The sequence below is a fragment of the Telmatherina bonti genome, assembly GCF_933228915.1.
Source record: "Telmatherina bonti genome assembly, chromosome: 4".
NCBI classification, from domain to species: domain Eukaryota; kingdom Metazoa; phylum Chordata; class Actinopteri; order Atheriniformes; family Telmatherinidae; genus Telmatherina; species Telmatherina bonti.
In genome coordinates, this window is record NC_136622.1 from 8,017,273 (window position 1) to 8,040,765 (window position 23,493).

The 23,493-nt window shown below is 44.0% G+C and overlaps 2 protein-coding genes across 3 annotated transcripts in view; both read left to right on the top strand.

The window, feature by feature from the left end:
- hm13 (histocompatibility (minor) 13) overlaps window positions 1-1,391 on the top strand; it is a 29,721-nt gene extending 28,330 nt beyond the window's left edge. For both annotated transcript variants that reach the window (XM_079239070.1, XM_079239071.1), the window contains one exon: window positions 1-1,391. This exon is cut by the window's left edge and continues 357 nt beyond it. The gene's annotated coding sequence lies outside the window, so the exon portion shown is untranslated.
- A 491-nt stretch (window positions 1,392-1,882) lies between these two features.
- mrgbp (MRG/MORF4L binding protein) lies at window positions 1,883-11,711 on the top strand. Its single transcript, XM_079239318.1, has 5 exons — window positions 1,883-2,090; window positions 5,552-5,673; window positions 5,761-5,842; window positions 7,776-7,850; window positions 10,264-11,711. Exons 1-5 carry the CDS (start codon window positions 1,949-1,951, stop codon window positions 10,533-10,535), a joined length of 693 nt encoding a protein of 230 aa, XP_079095444.1. The 5' UTR covers window positions 1,883-1,948; the 3' UTR covers window positions 10,536-11,711.
- Window positions 11,712-23,493: the final 11,782 nt, after the last annotated feature.

The following is a 23,493-nucleotide window of genomic DNA, read 5'->3' on the forward strand; positions in this document are numbered from 1 at the left end:
CGGCGGCGGCGGTCTGAGGGGGAGGGGCCACACATAGAATCAACCGCAGCGCCGCCACTTCCTGTCTTCTTTGTGTCCAAAAGGCCAGGATGGAAGGAGTGCAGGGTTCAGCCTCGGCGGGGAACCTGGCGCTCCAGAACCCCGCGCCGTTTCATCAGCTTGTCTCTCCGTCGCCGGGCATCTCCTTCCTGGTTCATTCGCCATCAGACCGCCGCTCTCTCTGCCTTCCGCTTCATCACGTCTTTTAATGTCGCTGTTTTATTTTACTGTTTGTTTGTTTACCGAGGTTTAAAGGAGGCCAGAAGTTAAAGTTGAAAAACCAGAATATTTTTTTAACGGGCGCCGTTTTCCGCTCTCGGTGGGACTCTGTTCGTTGTCCCGGCTGCTGAACGAAACAAATACGTTTAGTTATCCCACTAAAAAAAAAACTTCAGCTCAGTCGCCCCACAGCTGTGAGAACATATTAAAAACAAATGAAAGCGCGGCTCTTTTACTGTGTGTTGTCGTAGCAACAGGTGTGCTTACCTGCTGGGACAGTGGGGGGGGGGGGCAGGTTGGGTGGACGTCTGGACTTTTTCAGTTTTAAACTTCTGGCCTGAGATACGAGCGTGAGAGGAGGCGCAAAGGGAGGAGACTGAACTGCCAGCTCATGTTTCTCCAGTCCTCATTCTCACTCCTTATTGGTGGATTGGTGATGGGCGGAGCCATGCAACAGTCCTCATCCAATAAGATGTCAGAATGACTGGAAGTGAGGTTTTGTAAAACCATCCGGAAACTAACAGATTAGATCTGAGTTTAAACAATCACTGGTTCATTTTCTAGTTTTCCAGTTTCTCATTGCAGTGGGAACTGGCAAACTGGTATTATGTAAAGGTCAGAACTTTAAAGAGGCTCCTTCAGCAGAAATCCTGACTGCTGCTGGGAAATTTCCCACAATGCAATGTTAACCAGCTTGGTTGCTCTGAAATGGTTTTGTTAAACAGGTTGGATTACCGTTAACAAGTTTAAAACTAGACAATAAAAATGAGTTCATGTTTAAAAGGAACAACCTGAAACAGACGTTTTTATTTTATTCTTCACACTGCAGGTTGCAGATCTTCAAGTTTTCCGATGCTTTAGAAAACTTCTCATATGAACTGGATATTAAGCCTCACATTATTTACAATGTTATTGATGTTGACGCTTTATTAAAAGATATACAGTTTTGTATTTTGACGAAGAAAAAAAAACAAAAAAAATATACTCAGTGAAGTTTAATAGCTCCTCATGATTTTAACTGATGTATCCGATGTTTTTTTTGTTCTCTCTTCTCTCTAGTTGTTTGTGAAGCTGGTTGTTTGACAACCATGACTGTAACTATTTTATTTGCAATAAACCTTTTGGTGTTTGGATCACTGTATAGAGAAGCATCGATCTGAGTCAGTCTGCCTGTCATGTTTCGCCTCATCAGGAATCAGAAGATCTAAGAAGGTGGAAAATGGCTGAAAACTCAACTATGCAGTAAAAATGACCCAGTTTCCGAGGAACCAACTTCTACCTCTCATTGATAATGTATTCTTGTATTGTTATGGATCTTAAAATGTGAAACGCGAGAACAAAACATTGCAAAGAAAACTGAAAATTATTTTCAGATGTACTTTGAGCCTAAGAACAGCGATATGAAGCATCGCGGAGTTCGTGGATTTAGAAAACGAGAAGACAAAATAGGTCTTGAATTTCAATAATTAAAGTTAAAGTAAAATGATCTTACTTCAAAGTTTTGTTTAAATGCCTTTGTTCAAACAAAAGAAAATGTTTATGTATGGATCAGCCAGGTGTCGCTGATTCAACGTGACCCGGCAGTGTAACCGCATTCACGGCCGTATTTCCGGTGCAGTGGGAGGTTAGCAGGACCCCTGCCTGGAGCTGCTGCTTTCATTTCTCCCCAGTTTTTACTTTGTTGTTAACGATGGGGGAAGCAGATGTGACGCTGAGCCAGACCGACGAGAAACCTCCAGACTCCGGGCTGGCTGCCGGAGAGGACTCGGTGGTCTGGAGCCACGAGGTGGAGGTGTGTTTGTTCCACGCGATGATTGGACACAAACCCGTCGGTAAGAGACTGCCTGCTAGTGTTAGCATGTTAGCCGCTAATGTTAGCATGCTAACGTTTTGTCAGTTACATTCACTTTATTCAATTCAGTTTTATTTATATAGCGTCAACTCACGGCAATGCCATCTCAAGACGCTTTACAGACAGAAAAAACCCAATGAAATCCAATTTATAATAGCCTATATAAGGAAACCAACAGATTGAGTTGGAGGACCCAATTCAATCTCCCATCCTGAGCAAGCACACTGGCGACAGTGGAAAGGAAAAAACTCCCTTTTAACCGGAAGGAAACCTCCGGCAGAACCCGGCTCAAGGACAGGCAGCCATCTGCCTGTGCTGTGTGGGGGGAAGAGGACAGAAAGACAACAGGGACTGCTGTTGTCCCCCCAAAAACACTGTTATTGTGGGGAGACATAAGAGAGAAAGAAGCTCAGTGTAGCAGGAAATGTCCCTCAGCAGTCTAAACCTATAGCAGCATAACTAAGGGATGCTAACCATCCCTAGCTACAGTACTTATAAAAAAGATAAGTATTCAACCTAGTTTTAAATGTGGGGAGGGTGTCTGCTTCCCTATTTAGATCATATTTAGGACAGCCCAGTAATAGAGAATTACAGTAATCTAGTCTTGAAGTAACAAAAGCATGAACCAGTTTTTCTGCATCACTCTGAGACAAAATGTCCCTAATTTTGGTTATATTGCATAAATGAAAGAAAGCTGTTTTAGTAACCTGCTTAATATGTGGGACAAAGGACAGGTCAGGGTCAAATATTACTCCAAGGTTTCTCACTGTAGCACTGGAAGCTAAAGTAATGCCATCCAGGTTCATTACAAAACCGGAAAATTTAGCTCTGAGTTTTTCAGATCCAACGAGAATTACTTCAGTCTTATCTGAGTTTAAGAGGAGAAAATTTCTAGACATCCAAGTCTTTATGTCTATGAGACAATTTTGTAGCCTATTGGGCTGATTTGTTTAATCTGGTTTAAAGGATAAGTATATCTGAGTATCATCTGCATAACAATGAAAGTTAATTTCATGCTGTCTAATAATTTTGCCTAAAGGGAGCATATATAGCGTGAAGAGTATTGGTCCAAGTACAGAACCTTGAGGAACTCCATGACTTACTGTAGTTTGTGAGGAGGACTTGTCATTTACATGAACAAATTCAAGTCTGTCAGATCAATATGATTTAAACCAGCTTAACGCTGTACCTGTAATTCCAATCACCTGTTATAGTCTTTGTAACAGAATGTTATGATCAACTGTATCAAATGCAGCACTAAGATCAAGCAAGATAAGTACGGACACAAGTCCTTTGTCTGAGGCCATAAGAAGGTCATTAGTAACTTCCACCAATGCCATCTCAGTGCTATGATGAGCTCTAAATCCTGACTGAAACTCCTCGCATAAATTATTTCTGCTCAGGTAGGCATGTAGCTGAGCTGAAACTATTTTCTCCAGAATTTTGGACATAAACGGGAGGTTAGATATAGGTCTATAATTTGCTATCACCTCTGGATCCAGAGATTGCTTTTTAAGTAAAGGCTTGATTACAGCAGTTTTAAATGATTGTGGTACATATCCTGTCACTAAAGACATATTGATAAGATTTAGTAGTGATGTATCAATTAAAGGGAAAATGTCCTTAAAGAGGCTCGTTGGGAGAGGGTCTAAGATACAGGTGGAGGGTTTAGATGAAGCTATTATTTTAGTTAATTCAGAGGGTTGGACAGGACAGAAACTATTTAGACACAAGTCAGATCCTGGTTCTAAGGATACATCGGAGACCACAACAGGCTCAACATTATAGGTAGAAGGAAGAGTATTGTCAATTTGATCTCTAATAGTATCAATTTTATTCCTGAAAAAATACATGAAATCATCACAGCTAAGTGAGAAAGGAATACATGGCTCCACAGCGTTCCGACTCCTGAAAAGAAACCGAGGGTTGTTTTTGTTTTCCTCTATCAATGATGAATAATAAGCTGTTCTTGCCGTACGTAAGACTTTTTTGTATACGATTAAACTTTCTTTCCAGGTTAAGTGAGACTCCTCTAGTCCTGATGAACGCCATCTGTTTTCCAAACGCCTTGATGCCTGTTTTAGAGCTCAAAGCTGGGAATTAAACCAGGGAGCCTTCATAATCTTACCTAATTTCTTCTTCTTTAGGGGGCAACATTATCCAAGGTTGTACGCATTGAAGCTGTTATAGTATCAGCATGTTGATCAATCTGAGCAGGAGTAAGGCTTAAAGGGGGACTCTCAGTCATGCTAACACATGGTAGAGGGGAAAAAATTGATTCAGTTAATTGTTTAAATTTTGTAATATTATTGTCTGATAAACATCTACTATAGTAGAATTTATTTTTGGTCAGTGAGTAATCAATTAAAGTAAATACAAAGGTTAATAAGAAGTGATCGGACACGACAGGGTTTTGAGGAAATACTTTGAGCTTATCAGTCTCAATACCATATGTTAGAACAAGATCAAGAGTGTGACCATGAGAGTGAGTGGCTCCATTGACATTTTGTGAAAACCCAATTGAGTTTAGAAGGAACAAGTTTAAAGGAAATGTTTAAACTATCATTTTCATCGTCAACATGAATATTAAAATTACCTAGTACAATGACCTTATCAGTAGTCAGCACTAACTCAGACAAGAGATCAGAGAATTCGGTCAGAAACTCGGAGTAAGGTCCAGGTGGGCGATACACTAATGCTAAAAGGAGCGGTTTCTCTGAATTCCATTTTGGATGAGATAAATTTAATGTCAGGAATTCAAAGGATTTATAGTTAGTTTTGTGCTTAGGATTAATTAAAAATTCTGACTGAAAAATAGCTGCAACACCTCCTCCTCTGCCTGTAGTTCTAGGAATGTGAAAGTTTAAATAGTTAGCTGGCGTAGCTTCATTAATACTAACATAATCCTCTTGCTGGAACCAGGTTTCCGTAAGACAGAATAAATCAATGTGGTGGTCAAGTATCAATTATACCAAGATCAACTAAACCTTTAAAAAAAAAAACAGATTCTTTAAAAAAAAATGTACAAAATAAACTGTTATTATATAAAAGATGTTATTAGGATGAAACTTTACTGTTAACATGTAAATCTAAGACCTTCCTTTTAACCTTACAGATAAGCTGATTGAACGACCGTCTTGTGATTACTCTGCTTTATTAATATCTAAATATAATCTAAACTAGAAATAGCAGAAGTTTTATTTTTTTTATCCCATGATCAATGCAAGCATGATGGAAACGGTGAACAGCTGACAGAATACACCTGGATGAGGATCATCATCTGATCTCCCATGTTTCAGCTGCAGATCAGATCCCAGCTGATACTGGTCTGGCTGCGAAGGTGGAAACCACCTCCCCCTCTTGTCGGTTCTGGTCAAAGTGGGTTTGAGATCCACAGTGTGTGTAGTCGGTGTGACGGTGAGTGTGTCTGTGTCTGCACAGGAGTGAACCGTCACTTCCACATGATCTGCATCAGAGACAAGTTCAGTCAGAACATCGGCCGGCAGGTCTCGTCCTCCGTCATCTGGGACCACCTAGGAACCATGTACGACATGCAGGCCCTGGTGAGGACACACACACACACACAGGCATGCATGCAAGGCATTTTTGAAGGTGGTGTTGTGTGATGGAGCTGTTTGTGTGTGATGCAGCATGAGTCGGAGATCCTGCCATTCCCGAACACGGAGAAGAGCTTCTCCCTGCCAGTCGACATCATCCAGGAAGTTAAAGAAGGTGAGAGGACACGGCCTAAAGACGGCTGCACTGCAGCCTGAGCAGGACGTCTGCACAGTTGTTTACAGCCAGCAAACAAAGTTGGAAGCAAAGCTAAATGATTAGTGTGTGATGTGTAATCTGAGTATTCTTCACCATGGAGGTATTGCAACGGATCCTGAGATCGTAGCGGTGATTAGACATGAGTCAGAAATGCAAACATTGAGGAACACTAAAGCTCGTTCCATCCTCCACGAGAAGCCAGAACTTTCTTCTTGTTCTCGAGGCTCCGAGAAGAAAATGACGTCATTTTGTTCTCGCAGACGTGTTTGAAGACAGTTCTCGACACATCGGGCTGCAGAAGTTTTTTCTTGCGGGGCTCCGAGAAGTATCGTGTGATTGGTCGGACATGTGAGGTGGGTGTGGTTAACACGGAGAAAGCAGGAAGCGGTGCTACTGCTTCCGCGGTTTTACTGTTGCAGGTAAAACGGATTGTTTTGATAAAACAGCTGATCGAGGTGGAGAGAAAGTACCAACGTGCATGACCCGCCCCGCCGCGTGCACGACCCGCCCCGCCACGGACGAAGTTGCTCGTTAAATATGAAAATAGAAACTCTGAGAGCGGAAACCTCCGCCAAGCACAATGTTGAAGAACCCTTTTCAAACATTCCTGGATCCAAACGGAGCTCCGGATCACCACCAGGATTTAATCAGTTCTTCATTTTCACATTTCCTACAACTCTTAAAATGTTTATAAAAAATCCATCCGTAACCTTTTAAGTTATCTTGAGCACAAAGACGGCGGTAAAAACATGACCTCCTTGGTGGAGGTAACAACCGGGTTCAACTCACATAAAGCAGACATCCCCCCCCCCCAGTGATCCCTCCCCGCTGCAGACCTGCTCCCTGCTCCTCCTGGAGGATGAATGGACCCGATGAAGAATACGTTTTTTCTTGTTCTTGCAGCTTCCAGAACTAGAACTCAGTTCCTGCTTCTCGTGGAGGATGGAACAAGCTTTAGGAGCTGGTTTCCAGTTTACTCGCAGCAGGAGTTTAACTAAAAGCAGCCCCTTCAGGACCCCTCCCTATTAGTGCTGGGATAACCCCCGGCTGCATGTTACATGTGTGAGAGATCATTCATGACACAAGGACACACACTCCAATATTATTTAGAAGAATATCTATTTATAAAATAAAAATAAAAACAAATGAATCAATGAGATGTATTTTACTTCACAAGGAAATTTTTGCAGTCAGATATTAACGCTAAACCGCTGCAGCCAGTTACTGAAGCCAGTATATTCCACCTGTACTGGGGGGGTTCGGTCCTACGAGGGCCACAGTCCAGCAGGTCGTCCCTGTATTCCTGCTTCAACACACCTGAGTCAGATGAAATGGATCCAACAACTTGTCAGAATCTGCACAAACTCATTAATTTATCAACCGTTTTGGAGCAGGGATACACGGAGAACCTGCTGGATTGGGGCCCTGATAGGACCCAACTGAGCCGCCCTGCTGAAGAAATTATGAGGCAAAATGAAAAGTTTTCTACGCTCACATTTTACTTCCTCGCCGCCGTGCAGCGGCTTGGTATCTAAAATACCAAACCTGCTGAGGTTTATATGCAACGTCACCGTACGCGTGTCAGTCAGCGGTGTTGGTCTCTGCACGCCGCCCAGCTGCACGCTGCCCAGCTGGACCCGTCTGCAGAGGCTTTGGCGCCTCGGTGCAGCCGGCACGGTGTTGATTCCCTGCCTGGGTCCCTCTGCTCTCTCCAGTCCTTTTTCTTGGTAATCTACTGTTAAATGAAGACCACTGGAGCCCAAAAACCAAACTGTCCCTCTTTGATAGGCGTTGCCTAGCAACCAGGACGGTGCACATGCTGGGAGGTTTTCGTGGCGGGACGATCAGAACTATCTGTGCGCCAAGTGACTGATGGATGTTGTGCTTTCAGGGAAGCTGGGCTCAGAGGAGGAGACCAAGGAGGAGTTTAGGATGGAGAGAGATCCTCCAGCTACACATGAAGAAGGTACGACTCCAGCAGTCCTCCCAGTCTAAGGCTGGATCTGTACGTGCATGGCGTCTGCGTGAGGTCACTTACGGTAGTTGACCTGCACCTCTTCCCGACCCCCTTCTGGCAGCGTGGTGAGGCTGAACCGCTCCCTTGTGATTGGTCGGTTTGTGATTATATCCAGAGTTCTGCAGCTTCTCGCTGGAGAAACCGGAGATACGAAGCCGTGGTCGTCACGGTAACGAAACTACGAGGATGGTGCTCGATCCTCCATACTGGTCTTGATGCTGCTAAAGAAAGAAATCCAGATCAGAACATCACTAAAATAAATGGAAGAAACTAGTTGAGATGAATAATAACTTCTTAAAACGTTTTCAGTTCATGTTTAGCGGCAGTGTGACGCCGCCATGTCAGACAGGAAGCTGCTCATTTAACCCTTTCATGCATGAATTTATAAAATATTTTACCTCTACAGACATATTCAATGATACTTTTTTGTTTATTAGTGATATTTAGAATTTGATGATTTATGATTTCTTTTGTTTTTATAAAATAATATTTAATCATAATTCTGTAAATCTTGTATAAATCTAGCTGTATCATTTTCTTTTCCTATTTATCACAAAGGCAAACTTGTGTAATCACATAAAATTTAATGATGTCATTTATTTATTTCTTCTCCAGTGAGTGGAAACGTGTTGGACTCACTAACATCCACTGAAGTGGTTTATTTACAAAAATACCGTCTTTATTCATGAAAATGCAGGAAAAAAGCTTAAATTAAAAGTTAAGTAAATTGGTGTCTGCTACAGGGTCGCTGTGCATTAAAGGGTTAAAATGTTCTCAGCAACAGTCCTGCTAAGCGTGGGTGTGTGGTTATTTCCAGTGCTGCTGGTGGTTCAGGTCTGACTGGGGTCCTCTTCTCTCAGTCTGGACCGGAAGACGAAATGACCTCTGACTTTACTCATGAATTTAATGTTTGAGTCTCAACTTTAAAAAACAGCGTTGGAAAATGCGAGTGTGTTGCTCTGAGACAAAAGGTGGAGCGGAGTCAGGACCAGGCACGGCGGTGACGTTTGCTACTGGTTATGATGGAAACTCTTTACCTGACAATCAGTAAGTCAGGTGAGGCGTTGCGGCGGCGGTTTTGGGAGGATAATATAATCTTTCTTCTCCTGATGTGATGCATGGAAGACGTGACAGAATGAGGTGCAGATGAGGAGAACTTTGGTCGCTGCTGATCTGTGTTTTATTTCGACAAAGTTCTGTAATAAATTCTGTTTTCTTCGTCTGGTTGGTGTTTAAGCTGCGGTGTTTCTGTCTGTAAGATCATTTCAGCCTCCGTCTGACAGCTGAGGCTGTCCTGACAACATCATGTCTGCATGCTGACTGCGGTTAGTTCTACCTGTAGGTTTATAATAAAATCATACAGGCGGTCCTCGGTTCATGATCAAGTTCTGTTCTACGTCGAGATGTAACCCGAACTTCCACATAAGTCGGATTTTTACTCCTAAATTTCCCCTCAATCACTTAATAACTATCTAAAGACATATATTAAACATCACATTAATGGAAAAACAGGACAGGTAGTTAAAATAGACATTTCAATTAAAAGAAAATGAATATACACACACTCAGCTGCTGCGTTGTGCGTCCTTAGAGCTTCCACGGAACCCTGTAACTTCAGAACTTGCTCTATTTTTTCTTATTTACATTTATTAAGATAAATGTTATTTATAAAGTTCTTTTCACAGACACAAGGTCACTCTGTGCTTCACAGCAATAAAAACAGAAAACACAGCAGTATAAATACACAGCAGCGTCACCGAGTCTTTTTTGAGCTAAAAGTCCTGAATAAATGTGTATTTGAGTTTTTTAAAAGTTTCTACTGAATCCGGAGCGTGCAGATCCCGGGGAAGCTCGTTCCAGAGACTGGAAGCGACAGCTTTAAAAGGTCCGTCTCAACGGGTGTTTCCCGGTCGACCTCAGACTCCGAGCCGGACCGTAGGGCCTAACTAAGTCCTCTATGTGTCCACGCCGGGCTCGGTAAGTAAGTACCAGTGCTGAGCGCCGTGAAGTCAAGACGACGTAAGCCTACGACCAGAACTACAGCAGAGGCCTGGGCTTTGAAGGATTAATATTACAGCAGATCCGCAGCCTGAAAGGTTTCTGACTTCTGCAGCGCGGCTCTTCTCTCACGCCGTCTCCGCTTTGCTCACGCCGGGTTCGTCTCCTCGGCTTCTTCCGTTTCCAGAAACTCAGCCTGTTTGGAAAAGCGTGACGTCTGTCGTCGCCGCGCTGAGACAGACGGACGCAGACTGCTGCTGCTGGACTGGGGGGGGCGTTTCCATGCAGGAGGAAACTGGACTCAAACCGTCTCCATGGCGATCAGCAGGCTGAGATAAAACCTAAACATGTCGTCTCTTTACAGGGAGTAACTCCTCTGTGAAGATGTCTGAGCGAACGAGCAGCAGTCGGGACAAGGAGAAGGAGCGCGAGAAGGAGAAGGCGGGGAGTGACGGAGCTGCTGCAGCAGGAGGAGCAGCAGCAGCAGCAGCAGCAGGAGGAGGAGGAGGAGGAGGAGGAGGAGGAGGCGGCGGCGGCAAGGAGGCAGAGAAAAGGAAGAGGAGCCGAGCGGCTGAGAAGCTGCTGTCGTCTTCCAACCCGGCGAGTCCAGGAGGACCCAAGAGGAGGCGCACCTGATGGCTGGACAGCAGGAGGCGTCGCATGACGTCTGTGGCTTCTCTGATTGGCTGACTCCCACCTGCCACTCATCCTGCCACGGCAGCAGGAAGCACCGCCCGGCGAGGATGCAGCTGCTGACAGTTTGTGTTTGTCTTCCTGTTTGTGTAGTGTGTCGTCATCTGTAGGCCCTGAGTTTTGCCCGTCAGGCCTGACAGGAGCCGCTCCGAGGCTCGTTCCCGTCTGCTGCGGCTGCACGTCCGCTCATCCCGCCGCATCCCGACTCGTACCGCCGACTCATCAGGAAGCTTTAACCTCCGGCTTCATGATGAAACCGCTCGGAAACGTGCAGATCTGCAGGTTTCCTTCCTTCTGCTCACAGATCTGGCGGAGCTTCACCTGCTTCCATCCTGCAGCTGAAGCTTTAACAGCTTCCCACCATCAGAGCGCTCCTGCTGGGAACAGCCGGGTCGTTTTACACCCGGGTCTTTCTTTTCTAATATCTACGCACCAAACATCCAATCACAGAGCTTCAGATGGAGTCGTGACCTGCTGAAGGTTCTCTAACGACCAGAATAAGACCGGACCTGAACCCTGCAGGTTCAAACCCCGAACCGCCTACAGAGATCCGCCCAACACCAACCAGCCTGTTCAGAGCCAAAGCGTGTTCTAGTCAGACCTGTCAGGCAAAACGAAGGGCAAAACTTACCGCTGGTTGTGGATCCAGCCGAGTTTTCCTGTTTAGTGTGACGTTAACAGAGCGGCGCAGTGCATTATGGGTCAGCAGCAGCGTGCGCCGTTTGTGAACAGACATATTCAGCGTTTGTTTCTCCAGTTCATCTCCGGCTCAGAAAAACCTCCAGACTTTGTTTTCAGCTCCGGCAGAAAAGGAATCAGAGCGGTGAGCGTTTGGTTCGTCCTGCAGGAGCTCCGTCACCTCCAGGTGTTTGTAGGAGGTTTCCGGACCGGAGACCAAGGCTCGGCTGCTGCTGAAGTCCGACCGGGAATGTGGAACGTTTCTCTGCCAAACTTCTGTTTTTCTGGAACATTCAGTCGTTTTTTCATCTGTAATGTTTATGAACTGTTTTTATTTGAAGCTAAAAGTTTTCTCTTTTATTTCTTTGTTTTTTTTAGCGATGTCTTAATTTATTGATGAAGATGATGATGATGATGACTGAGGCTTTTTCAGACATTAAAACTGACCTCAAATCAGTGACGCCTCCTTTTGTTTCATTCCTCACGAAGCCGTTGAAGCGTTGGCGTCGGGTTTGGTAAAGTCCTGCATGACGTAGACTTCATCACTTCCTGCATCCCGCCCTGCATCACTTCCTGCATCCCGCCCTGCATCACTTCCTGCATCACGCCCTGCATCACTTCCTGCATAACTTCCTGCATCCCGCCCTGCATCACTTCCTGCATCCCGCCCTGCATCACTTCCTGCATCACGCCCTGCATCACTTCCTGCATCACTTCCTGCATAACTTCCTGCATCACTTCCTGCATAACTTCCTGCATCACGCCCTGCATCACTTCATCACTTCCTGCATCCCGCCCTGCATCACTTCCTGCATCACGCCCTGCATCACTTCCTGCATCCCGCCCTGCATCACGCCCTGCATTACTTCCTGCATCCCGCCCTGCATCACTTCCTGCATCACGCCCTGCATTACTTCCTGCATCCCGCCCTGCATCACTTCCTGCATCACGCCCTGCATCACTTCCTGCATCCCGCCCTGCATCACTTCCTGCATCCCGCCCTGCATCACGCCCTGCATCACTTCCTGCATAACTTCCTGCATCACGCCCTGCATCACTTCCTGCATCACGCCCTGCATCACTTCCTACATCACGCCCTGCATCACGCCCTGCATCACTTCATCACTTCCTGCATCACGCCCTGCATCCCGCCCTGCATCACTTCATCACTTCCTGCATCACGCCCTGCATCACTTCCTGCATCACGCCCTGCATCCCGCCCTGCATCACTTCATCACTTCCTGCATCACGCCCTGCATCACTTCCTGCATCACGCCCTGCATCCCGCCCTGCATCACTTCCTGCATCACGCCCTGCATCACTTCATCACTTCCTGCAGCACGCACTGCATCACTTCCTGCATCACTTCATCACTTCCTGCATCAGGCCCTGCATCACTTCATCACTTCCTGCATCACGCCCTGCATCACTTCCTGCATCACTTCATCACTTCCTGCATCAGGCCCTGCATCACTTCATCACTTCCTGCATCACTACCTGCATCACTTCCTGCATCACTTCATCACTTCCTGCATCACTTCCTGCATCACGCCCTGCATCACTTCCTGCATCACTTCCTGCATCACTTCATCACTTCCTGCATCACGCCCTGCATCACTTCCTGCATCACTTCATCACTTCCTGCATCACGCCCTGCATCACGCCCTGCATCACTTCCTGCATCACGCCCTGCATCACTTCCTGCATCACTACCTGCATCACTTCCTGCATCACTTCATCACTTCCTGCATCACTTCCTGCATCACGCCCTGCATCACTTCCTGCATCACTTCATCACTTCCTGCATCACGCCCTGCATCACTTCCTGCATCACTTCATCACTTCCTGCATCACGCCCTGCATCACGCCCTGCATCACTTCCTGCATCACGCCCCGCATCACTTCCTGCATCAGGCCCTGCATCACTTCCTGCATCACGCCCTGCATCATGCCCTGCATCACGCCCTGCATCACTTCCTGCATCACGCCCTGCATCACGCCCTGCATCACTTCCTGCATCACGCCCTGCATCACTTCCTGCATCACTTCCTGCATCAGGCCCTGCATCACTTCCTGCATCACGCCCTGCATCATGCCCTGCATCACGCCCTGCATCACGCCCTGCATCACTTCCTGCATCACTTCATCACTTCCTGCATCACGCCCTGCATCACTTCGTGCATCACGCCCTGCATCACTTCCTGCATCACCTCATCACTTCCTGCATCACGCCCTGCATCACGCCCTACATCAGGCCCTGCATCACGCCCTACATCACGCCCTGCATCACTTCCTGCATCACTTCCTGCATCACTTCATCACTTCCTGCATCACGCCCTGCATCACCTCCTGCATCACTTCATCACTTCCTGCATCACGCCCTGCACCACTTCCTGCATCACGCCCCCCCAACCCATTTGCCCTCCTCCAGGGTTCTTGTTCTTTTTGCTTTTCTGTTCATACAGCTGTAAAACAACAGTCTAATCTTTTCTGCTGTTGTTTTGCAGCTTCTCCAGCTGAGCATGTCCACATGCAAAAACCATTAACGCTGTGACGATACGCTTTTGTCCCGATTCGATTCGATTCTGATTTTTTGGGTGCCGATTCGATTTAAATTGCGATTGTCAAAATTCTTCAATATTGATGATTTTTGTGGATTAAAAACAAAATATTTTTTATAAAATTTGTTTTTGCTTGTAATTTTTCTTGATTTCAGTGAGGAAAAAACAACTCTGTAGTCAGACCATCATTATGCTGCTATAATGCCCAACAAGACAAGTAAAAAGATCAATAAAACCAATGAAAATGACAAAAATTTTATAGTGGATTAATTTTATTTATTTGGGAAAAAATCTATTTTTTTTGTTTAAAAAAATCTATTTTTTTTGTTTAAAAAAATCTTTTTTTTTTTGTTTAAAAAAAAAAATCGATTTTAAAATTGTGAAGAAAAAAATCCTGATTTTCCGATTTGATTTTCCCACCCCTAAAAACCTTCATGAAATCATCAAAAAAAATTCTTATAAATGACATTTTTTGACAGAAACTGAAGTATTTATACAGTAAGATGAGTGCGTATGAGTGTGTGATAGGACCCTGTTGGGACCTTCTATGTTGTTTATTTACTGTGGATCCAGGAGCTGCAGCTCATCGCTGCTGCTTCTCCTCCTGCAGTCCGACCCAATGTTCACATAAAACTTCACCAAAAACCTCAAATATTCAGATTCTGTCAGGGGAAACTCAGAAGATTTAATAAAATGACTTCAGTGATTTGCAGAAGTCCACATCAGTCCACCAAATCCAACAAGACTGGAAAGTTAAAATCCTGCTCATCACCGCTCATCTGTGCAACAGTCCAGCAGGTTTTCAATGTTTCCTGCTTCAACGCACCTGAATCAAACATCCTGCCAAGTTCTGCACAATGACCTGGTAGTCAGGTGTGTTGGAGCAGGAAACATGGGAAACCTGCAGGATTGTGTCTCGTAGGACCGGAGGCAGCAGCCGTTACCTGGACTAGTGGTTCTGAATCCAGAACCTCAGGACCCCCTTCCCTGCATGTTTTAGACACGTTCCTCCAGCAGGACGTGTCGGATTACTGAATGCCTTCATCAACTTCTCTGCAGCCTGTTGACGAGACTTTATGTCGTAGGGTTACCTATAAAACGGCAGGACAGGGGGTCCAGAGGACCTGGACTGAGGAGTCCAGGTCTAGACCACGGTAGAAACAGCTGGTCAGCGATACGGTCTAGTTTTTACACGATGTTTATCTCACCGTTCTCTTCAAAGTGCTGCAAAGTTATTATGATGCATAAGAAGACATGAAGTCATATTTACTAAAACTAAACTACGGTTTTTATTTTTATTTCTTTTTAAGAACCTGACTTCAGATTTTTAGTTTTTAACAAAAACCAGTATATCTCTACCCAGGTGCATGCTGCGGGGGTGCATGGACCACTACTGGAAAGCAATAGACCCCCTCAGTGCCCCTCCAACCAGGGTGAATCCAGAGAGGTTTTGATGTGGGGAGAGGCCTGGATTTTTGTAAATAATGGGATTATTATAACTTAAATGGTCATCAGATGTTAAATGAGTGTTTTTAGTGTTGATGTGGAGCAACGAGGTGCTTCACATGGTGCATTCACTGACAGTTGGACATCTCATACACAGACCTCTGATGGTGAAATTGGTTTGTTACCTCCAAGCCAAAGTCATGGCTGCGACGGAAATCCTGATTCAGGTCAGCAGTGTGACCTTCCTACTGGACACACACACACACACACACACACACACTAGTGTGGTTATTATTTTTAACAAACAGGAGAATTCTCTCTAAAAGGTGTTTAACCCTTTGATGCATGAAGTCTGCTTTAGTGGACGTCTAGGATGGTATATATTTTTTACTTTTGCCACTACAGTGGACCTTTGGAGGCAACACGAGGCAAGTTTATTTGTACCTTTAGTTGTTTATTTGTACCTTTCAGGTACAAGACAAGCCAAAGTGTTTTACATGAAACTTTAAAAGCATTACAGATGGTGTAAAAAAGCAGAACAACAAAAACTAATTGCAAAATCATAATACAATCATATTTTAAAATAATAATTAAAACAAGATTGATTCAAAGTTGCTGTGCAGGTTTCATGCGGGCGATGAGAAATGTTTTTAACCTGAATGGATGAGATGAGAGAGTTTAATCTCCACTGGAAGTTTGTTCCACTTGTTTACAGCATAACTGGTCTCTGGTCTGGATTCTGGTCTGGACTCTGGTCTGGACTCTGATCTGGACTCTGGTCTGGACTAGGTGACCTTAGTCTGAATGGCGGGGCTCTGCAGGTTTATTTTACTGAGAGTGTGACAGATCTAACATGCAGGGTGTGTGTCGTCGTCTCCCAACACACTGACTAATAAACAGAATGAAATTTCATCCACATCCATGTAACGACCAGCTTTACCTGACAAACAGGACTGGAAGATGATACGAGTCCATTCTTATAGAAGCTTTCTATCATATAAATATGACAATATATTTCATGAATATTTTCATAGATCAAATAAACTAAAAAGTCAATATAAGAACAAAGAAAAGTGTTTCTGTAGGAGTAAAATATTTCATGTGAAAAAATATGCCGTTGTTTTGAATAATTTATACATCAGAAGGTTAAAACGTTATAAAACACCTGAAACAAGTTTAAAACATAAAATAAAAACAATAAAGAGAAAAGTGTTATTTTTAATTGCAGGGAAGGTTTTTCTGTAGACTTTCGTCCAGGTATGGCGCCTGGCCACATGCCGCCATGACAACAAGGCCACGTGCCGCCATGACAACAAGGCCACGTGCCGCCATGACAACAAGGCCACGTGCCGCCATGACAACAAGGCCACGTGCCGCCATGACAACAAGGCCACGTGCCGCCATGACAACAAGGCCACGTGCCGCCATGACAACAAGGCCACGTGCCGCCATGACAACAAGGCCACGTGCCGCCATGACAACAAGGCCACGTGCCGCCATGACAACAAGGCCACGTACCGCCATGACAACAAGGCCACGTAGTGCCATGACAACAAGGCCATGTACCGCCATGACAACAAGGCCATGTAGTGCCATGACAACAAGGCCACGTACCGCCATGACAACAAGGCCATGTAGTGCCATGACAACAAGGCCACGTACCGCCATGACAACAAGGCCATGTAGTGCCATGACAACAACCTCTGAAAGAGGAAAAGACAAATGACTTCGGGGCAGTGAACACACGGCGTCTCCTCTGTGGAGCCAGAGCAGCAACCAGGTTCTGGATCTGATTGTCACAGAGGATCAGCAATGCTGCATCACTGACAGGAAGCCCAGCTGTTCTTCCTCTGCGAGCTGAGAAGATCCACATCAGGAGAGCTGTCTTTAGACGCACTACGGCGAGTATCCTGACCTCCTGCATCACCATGCCCGCGCTGCATCGACAGGATGGTTGGCGTCTCGCTGCCTTCCCTGCAACACGTCTCCAGCTTTCCCTCCTGCTGCCATCAGGGAGGACGCTGCAAAGTCTCCAGTCCAGGACCAGCAGACTGTTCATCGTCTGAAATTCTGTCCCCTCTCTGCAGTACCAGTACTGTGAAGCAGCGCCTGAGGTTACAGACTGGAAGCTACAACACGGTCTGTGTTCTCCGCCATGTGCCCATCACATCACCATGTGGTGTTTGTTTAGCTGTTTACACTTAGCTCAGCTCGTTGTCTTTTCATCGCTTTATTTTCTTTTGCTATTTGTCCTTTAATTTCTTTTGTTACTTTTTAGACTCAACTTTGTGCTGCCAACTGTTTACGGTTTGTTCCCCTGGCAACAGTGTGGGCCTTAGAAAGTCAGCCTTTTGCATCCACTTCATGGTGTTTTGGCTGTAATGTGTGTGACCACCAGGGGGCGACATCCTCCTGCTGATGAAGTAAAACACAGCACTGGAAGAGCTGGAAAACAATCTTTTCTCAAACAGAATCACTACAAAAACATAAAAACCACAACTGGTGTAGAAGTACTACCAGTTACATGTGATGAACCAGAAAAGTCCTGCATTCATTTTCTGCACAGCTTTCACCATTTCAGGGTTGCGGTGAAGCTGGAGACTATCCCAGAAATGATCAGAAGAGAAGCGGGGACTCACTGGACAGGTCACCAGTCCATCACAGCAGAAAAATCCTCTCTGTCACATTGTGTTTGACTTTTAGTTTGGATGCTTTGAAGCTGCTGCAGCATTTTCTACATTTAGCACATCTAGCCTCAGACCCGAGTAAGTCAGGACTAAGTCAGGAAATGTATGCATAAAAATAGTACCAGTAAGTAATTATTTATACATCTCATCAAGTCATTTTATTCCCAGTAGAACAAAAACAAGTCAGATAATGAAACAGATTTTTATCATTTTATGGAATATATGAGTTCATTTTGAATCTGATTACGGCATGATGGCATCTGTAAAGCAAAGAGACCAGTTGTGGAGTTTTACAGGAGCAACTGTGTCCCATTCTGGCCTGACGCAGGATTCCAGCTGCTCTACTGGTTTTCTGCTTCCATGATGCTCCAGATGTTTTTGTACTGGTGAAACTGGACTGCAGCAGACCAGTTCTCCTGTTCCACCATGCTGCTGTGATGATGCAGGATGTGGTCCAGCATGGTGGAACCTGCAAGGTCTTCCCTGAAAGAGACGTTGTCTGGATGGGAGCAGATGTTTCAGCATTGATGGAGCTTCCCAGATGTGGAAGCTGCCCACGCCATCGGCACTAATGCAACCCCATCCCATCAGAGATGCAGGCTGATAACAAGCTGGATGCTCCCTCTCCTCTTTAGTCTGCAGGACACGCCGTCCATGCTGTCCACTAACTATTCCACATCTTCATCCAGGTTTCCACTCAGAACTATTTAGATGAGCTTTGGTCCAGAGAAGACGGCGTGTTTCTGGATCTGGACCCAAAGAGCTCCCATGCACACAGAGATTCATCCTGATTCTCTAAATATTTTGATATGATTCACTGCAGATGATGCAATCTTCTTGGTCTTTTTGAATTTACAATTACGAGTGTTTTGTTTCTTTCATACCAGTCATGTTACTGACCTTTTGCAAATTAACCTAATTAGTTGTCAAATGCTTTTCCAGTCATTTCTAAAGACCTTACCAGGCTGTGACTGTTCGACTCTTGTTGCTCCCATCAGATTCCAACATAGCTTATATTTTCCATAAAATTGTAAAATGTCTCAGCTTTTTTTTTACCACCTTATATGTTATTAATTCTCCATCTGTAATAAAGTATGGGCTGCTCATATTTTTGCATTATTACATTCTGGTTTTATTTTTATTTCACACAATGCCAAACAGTTTTGGAATTGAGGTTGTTCAATGTAAACAAACAGAACATTTTTATCCGTGACAATGAGGCAAAACTGTTTGAAGATTCTGGTCAGATTTTCATCAGTACTGTGGATTGGAAATATGCCATTTTAGTTCATTCATTTTCTACAAATAACTTTTTTTTTTTAATCATCAAAACTAGTCAGATATAAAACAGCTGAAAGTTTGCTGCTCTTTCATCCTCTGAAGGCGAATATAAAATTGCCAAAATTGCTATGAATTAAACTAAACTTTTATACTTTGTTTAATTTTACTGAAATGTTGGTTTTAAAGCAAAGTCATAATATAAAGATAATTATAAAATTATTTTTATATTAGTTATTCACTCCATCTTCTACCTCAGTGGGTATGTGAAATGTCAGCCCTGTAAGGGTTTTGGAAATCCAGTCAAGTCTGTCGGGTTTGCAGCAAATTAGAGACGGAAATAAAGTGACAGGAAGCAACATGGCAGGTTTGAAATGTTGTGTGTGTCTGTCGGATAAGCAAAGGTCAGGAAAAGGTCTCAGACTGTGAACAAACACTTCATAAAGGTCTGAACGCTGTAGGAGCTCAGCTTTCATACTCTCAACTTCTCATGTTATTTTTATTTCTCTACTGAAAAGCTGCTTCTTCCTGACAGTCATGGTCAACTTCCTCTCATATTTGTACTTGGAAAATAGAAATAAAGGTAGAATCTGATGCAGCAACACACTTAGTAAAGGCTGTTATAGAGACAAAGACAAAACACCTTCCAAAATATCCAGAAACATGTTTTTAGAAGATTCTACAACCAGCAGGTTAACTGGTGGCAGGCGAGGGTGTCAAGATTGGGTATAAAAGCAGACTCCACCAAAGGTTTTGTATTTCCAAACAAAGATGGCAGTGGTTCAAAGCTTTGGTCCACAATCCATTAGTCAATTGTCAATAAGTTAAATAAACATTTCCCAGTAAAAAAAAAAATCATCAATAACTTTGGTCTTTCAGTGTCTAGAACAGAACGTTGGTTAAAAATTCAGTCAGTTTGAGGAAAAAGACGAGGACAGAAACCACTGTTGAATGGTCAGGACCTTCTAGTTAGGAGAAACCCTCATGACACCATAATCAATAAGACACATGGGCTCAGGACGACCAAGAGCATCGTTTTAACTCAACACCACTGGATCCAAAACCAGAACCTGGAACTTAATACACATGAAGGAAGACATCTGCAGAAACAACTCAGAGATCTTTTTACATCAGCCCATGTCAAATGGACAGTAAAATAGTGTTTTGATGTGTTCTGTACACAGATGAGTCCTGGTTTTAACTGACACTTAGTCAGCAGAAGGTGTAAAAAACAGAATCTGTAATGGCATGTGGGATATTACTGTCCGTCTATCACCATTTTGACCTCTTTTCCCAGCAGGTCCATGATTAGTCCAGCATGACTATGTCAGACCTTTGTCTGACCGACGACAACATCAGGGCTTCAGACACACAGAGTGTTTCGCTTTTTTGACATTTATCAAACTCTGACTTGCCTTTAGCTAAGAGCTAACAGGAGCTAATAAAGTAACAGAGGTAGGTGGGCTAAAGCTAAGTCAAACTGTTAGCCAACTAAAAACTGCATTTTGTGCTACATTCTGCCAGCAGGATATCGGGTACCTGTCAATCAATAGAACACACCCATAATCATGCCAAGTTTTGAGATTAAATTACTTCTAAACGGAGTTTAGAACGGAGTTGTCATGAAGGTAAACCTGACCTATTAAACCTAAAATATTTTTTTTGTACCAGGCTGTAAACATGTTTATTTCTGCTGTGAAGTTGGTCTGTTTAACATGGAAGTCTGTAAGGGTTTGGTGTTCTGGAGCCCCTAGTGGATGAGGAGCGAACTGCATGTTTTGGCACTTCTGCATTAGCTTCACTTTTAACCGCTGGAGGTTGCCGCTTGCCGTCTGTCTCCTGCTGAAATGAGGATCAACAGTTTGTCGAAAAAGATGTTTTTTTTGGATTGTGTGGATTGTTGAAAGATGGTTCTGGTGATCCGCTGAACATCCAGCAGGAACTGCAGACAGACGTTCACGCTGGTCTGGATTTAAATGTGCAGAACTCTGCACAAACAAGCTCAGAACTCTGGGTTTCAGAAGAAGAAGAACAAGACAATGAACAAGAAAAGATTTAATATAAGATGAAGGATGTGTAGACGGGAGTAAAAGAAGAAACGGAGAGGAAGATCGGCAGGACGAGTGCTGTCCTGTCTGAGAGGAAAACACAACAGTGTGAGAATGAACAACAAGACGGGGGCTGCAGCTACATGAATATTCATGAAGGACTGAGGTTTCCCAGCAGTGTGTGTGTGTGTGTGTGTGTGTGTGTCCAGAGTGCTGCCTTATACATGTTTATTCATAAATCATCTCATGTTTATTCATACTGGATTATGTAAACAAGTAGGCGTATTCACACACACAGTCCTGCTGGTCAGCAGTTACACACACACACACACACACACACACACACACACACACACACACACACACACACCTCTATGGATTTGCACAGTGTATGTTTGTGGGAACTTTCCTCTAATGTTTAAACTGCCGTGAACATGTAGTGTATGGAATGAATGAATGAATGAATGAATGAATGAATGAACGAATGAATGAATGAATGAATGAACGAATGAATGAATGAATGAATGAATGAATGAATGAACGAATGAATGAATGAATGAATGAACGAACGGCAGGAAGGTGAAGTCTCCAGTCAGATCTATAGACTCGGTATTCTGGACATGTGAAGACAGTAGAGGAACATGAATAATAAAAAGAAGAGACGTTCCGTCCCCTGCAGAGGAGAGAAGAACGCGATCAAACCTATAAAGTGATAAATTATTCTCCTGGTAAAATTCCTCGGGGACATTAACATATTCCTGTCAGAGGATGATGGATCTGACTTTTATCTCTCTGGCTTTAATATATTAAGGTGTTGGAAGAATGAACGATATTTATATTTATATATACCTATGGGTCCACTGTAGACCTGGGATCCAGCCTGGTCCGGTAGACCTGGGAACATGGACGGTTCCGAGTTGTTTAATCTGCTTTTACCGCTTATATAGGAACTATTTTACGTCGGCCTGGATGTACGTTTTATTCCAAACAACCGCTGTCAGGCTGCAGCGCGTTTCTCTCATTCACCTGTTAAAGGACAGCTGATCTGAACCAGCTGGTTAACGAGTTGCTATGGTAACGCCCCATAACGGAGGGCTATTACAGTGTTTAACTGGCCGAACTATGTATAGGAAAATAATGCAGCCAGTTGTCACTGACAACGGTATAAACTATGTTTAGGTGAACTTCCACAACCTACTGCAGTTATTCTACATGGACCTGCAGCCGGAGCCGACTGAGACTGGCCGCCTGGGAGTGCTTTAGGACGGGAGAGGCTCCCGCTGCTCCTTACTTACAGTAACTGCAGAACAATATGTGCCTTCAAGTCAGTCGCCAAAACACCAGAAAAGTCTCTAATAACTCCAGTAAAAGCTGCTGGATTTGTCGCTTTTAACAAAAAAAGTCTCCAGATTTAGCGAGAAAGTCGTCAAGTTGGCAACAGTGTCTGAATGAAAGCAAAGCGGCTGTGGGAGGAGTTTACAGCACAGCGCTGCAATGCTGCGCTGCAAACTCATGAGAGCGTAAAAACTTTTTAGCGATATTTAAGGCTTTTTTCAAAATGTAGGTTTCCAGCGTTTTTTTAATGACGATATTTAGTTTTTGCATAATTCTTTCCATCTATAGGAAGCAATGAAAAAAGTTAGCTTTAAGCTAATTTCGGCAGTACCGTTGACTTACTTGTTGGGGAGAAATCTGACTACCTCATCATCCTTCATAAAAGTTTTCCCCTTCTTGAGCGGCTGGCACCATGTTGATGCTACTTTTCTAGATGCTTTGGTCACGCTGCCTTTTATACGGTGGCCCTGAAGTTCAAACCACAACAGCAAAACAAAAAACACAAATACAAAACAAAAAAACGCAACAACAATTTAAGAAACAGCAACAAATTAAAAATGACAACAACAATTACAAAAAACATGATGACAAATTAAGAAACACAACAAATGAAAAACATACACAAAAAAAAGATAAAACACAATGACAAATAAAAAACGACAACGAACTTAGAAAAAGAAAAACGACATTAACATACCGGAAGAGGTAGGTACCAGCGGGCAACAAGAGAGATCGCTGATTGGACGATGGTGCCAGACGGCTTTTGAACCGGAAGTTGTAGTTTTTTACCTCGTTCAGTTTGAAGTAGAGGAAAGGCTAAAGTAGTACTAAATTCGTTGTGTTAAATACTACAGAAGTCTTCAAAGTA

Bases quoted from the DNA above. Each gene is read 5' to 3' on its own strand.
- mrgbp (XM_079239318.1), top strand. From the start codon at position 1,949: ATGGGGGAAGCAGATGTGACGCTGAGCCAGACCGACGAGAAACCTCCA. The intron at 5,843-7,775 runs GTGAGAGGACAC...TTGTGCTTTCAG, and splicing joins CATCCAGGAAGTTAAAGAAG to GGAAGCTGGGCTCAGAGGAG. The intron at 7,851-10,263 runs GTACGACTCCAG...GTCTCTTTACAG, and splicing joins TCCAGCTACACATGAAGAAG to GGAGTAACTCCTCTGTGAAG.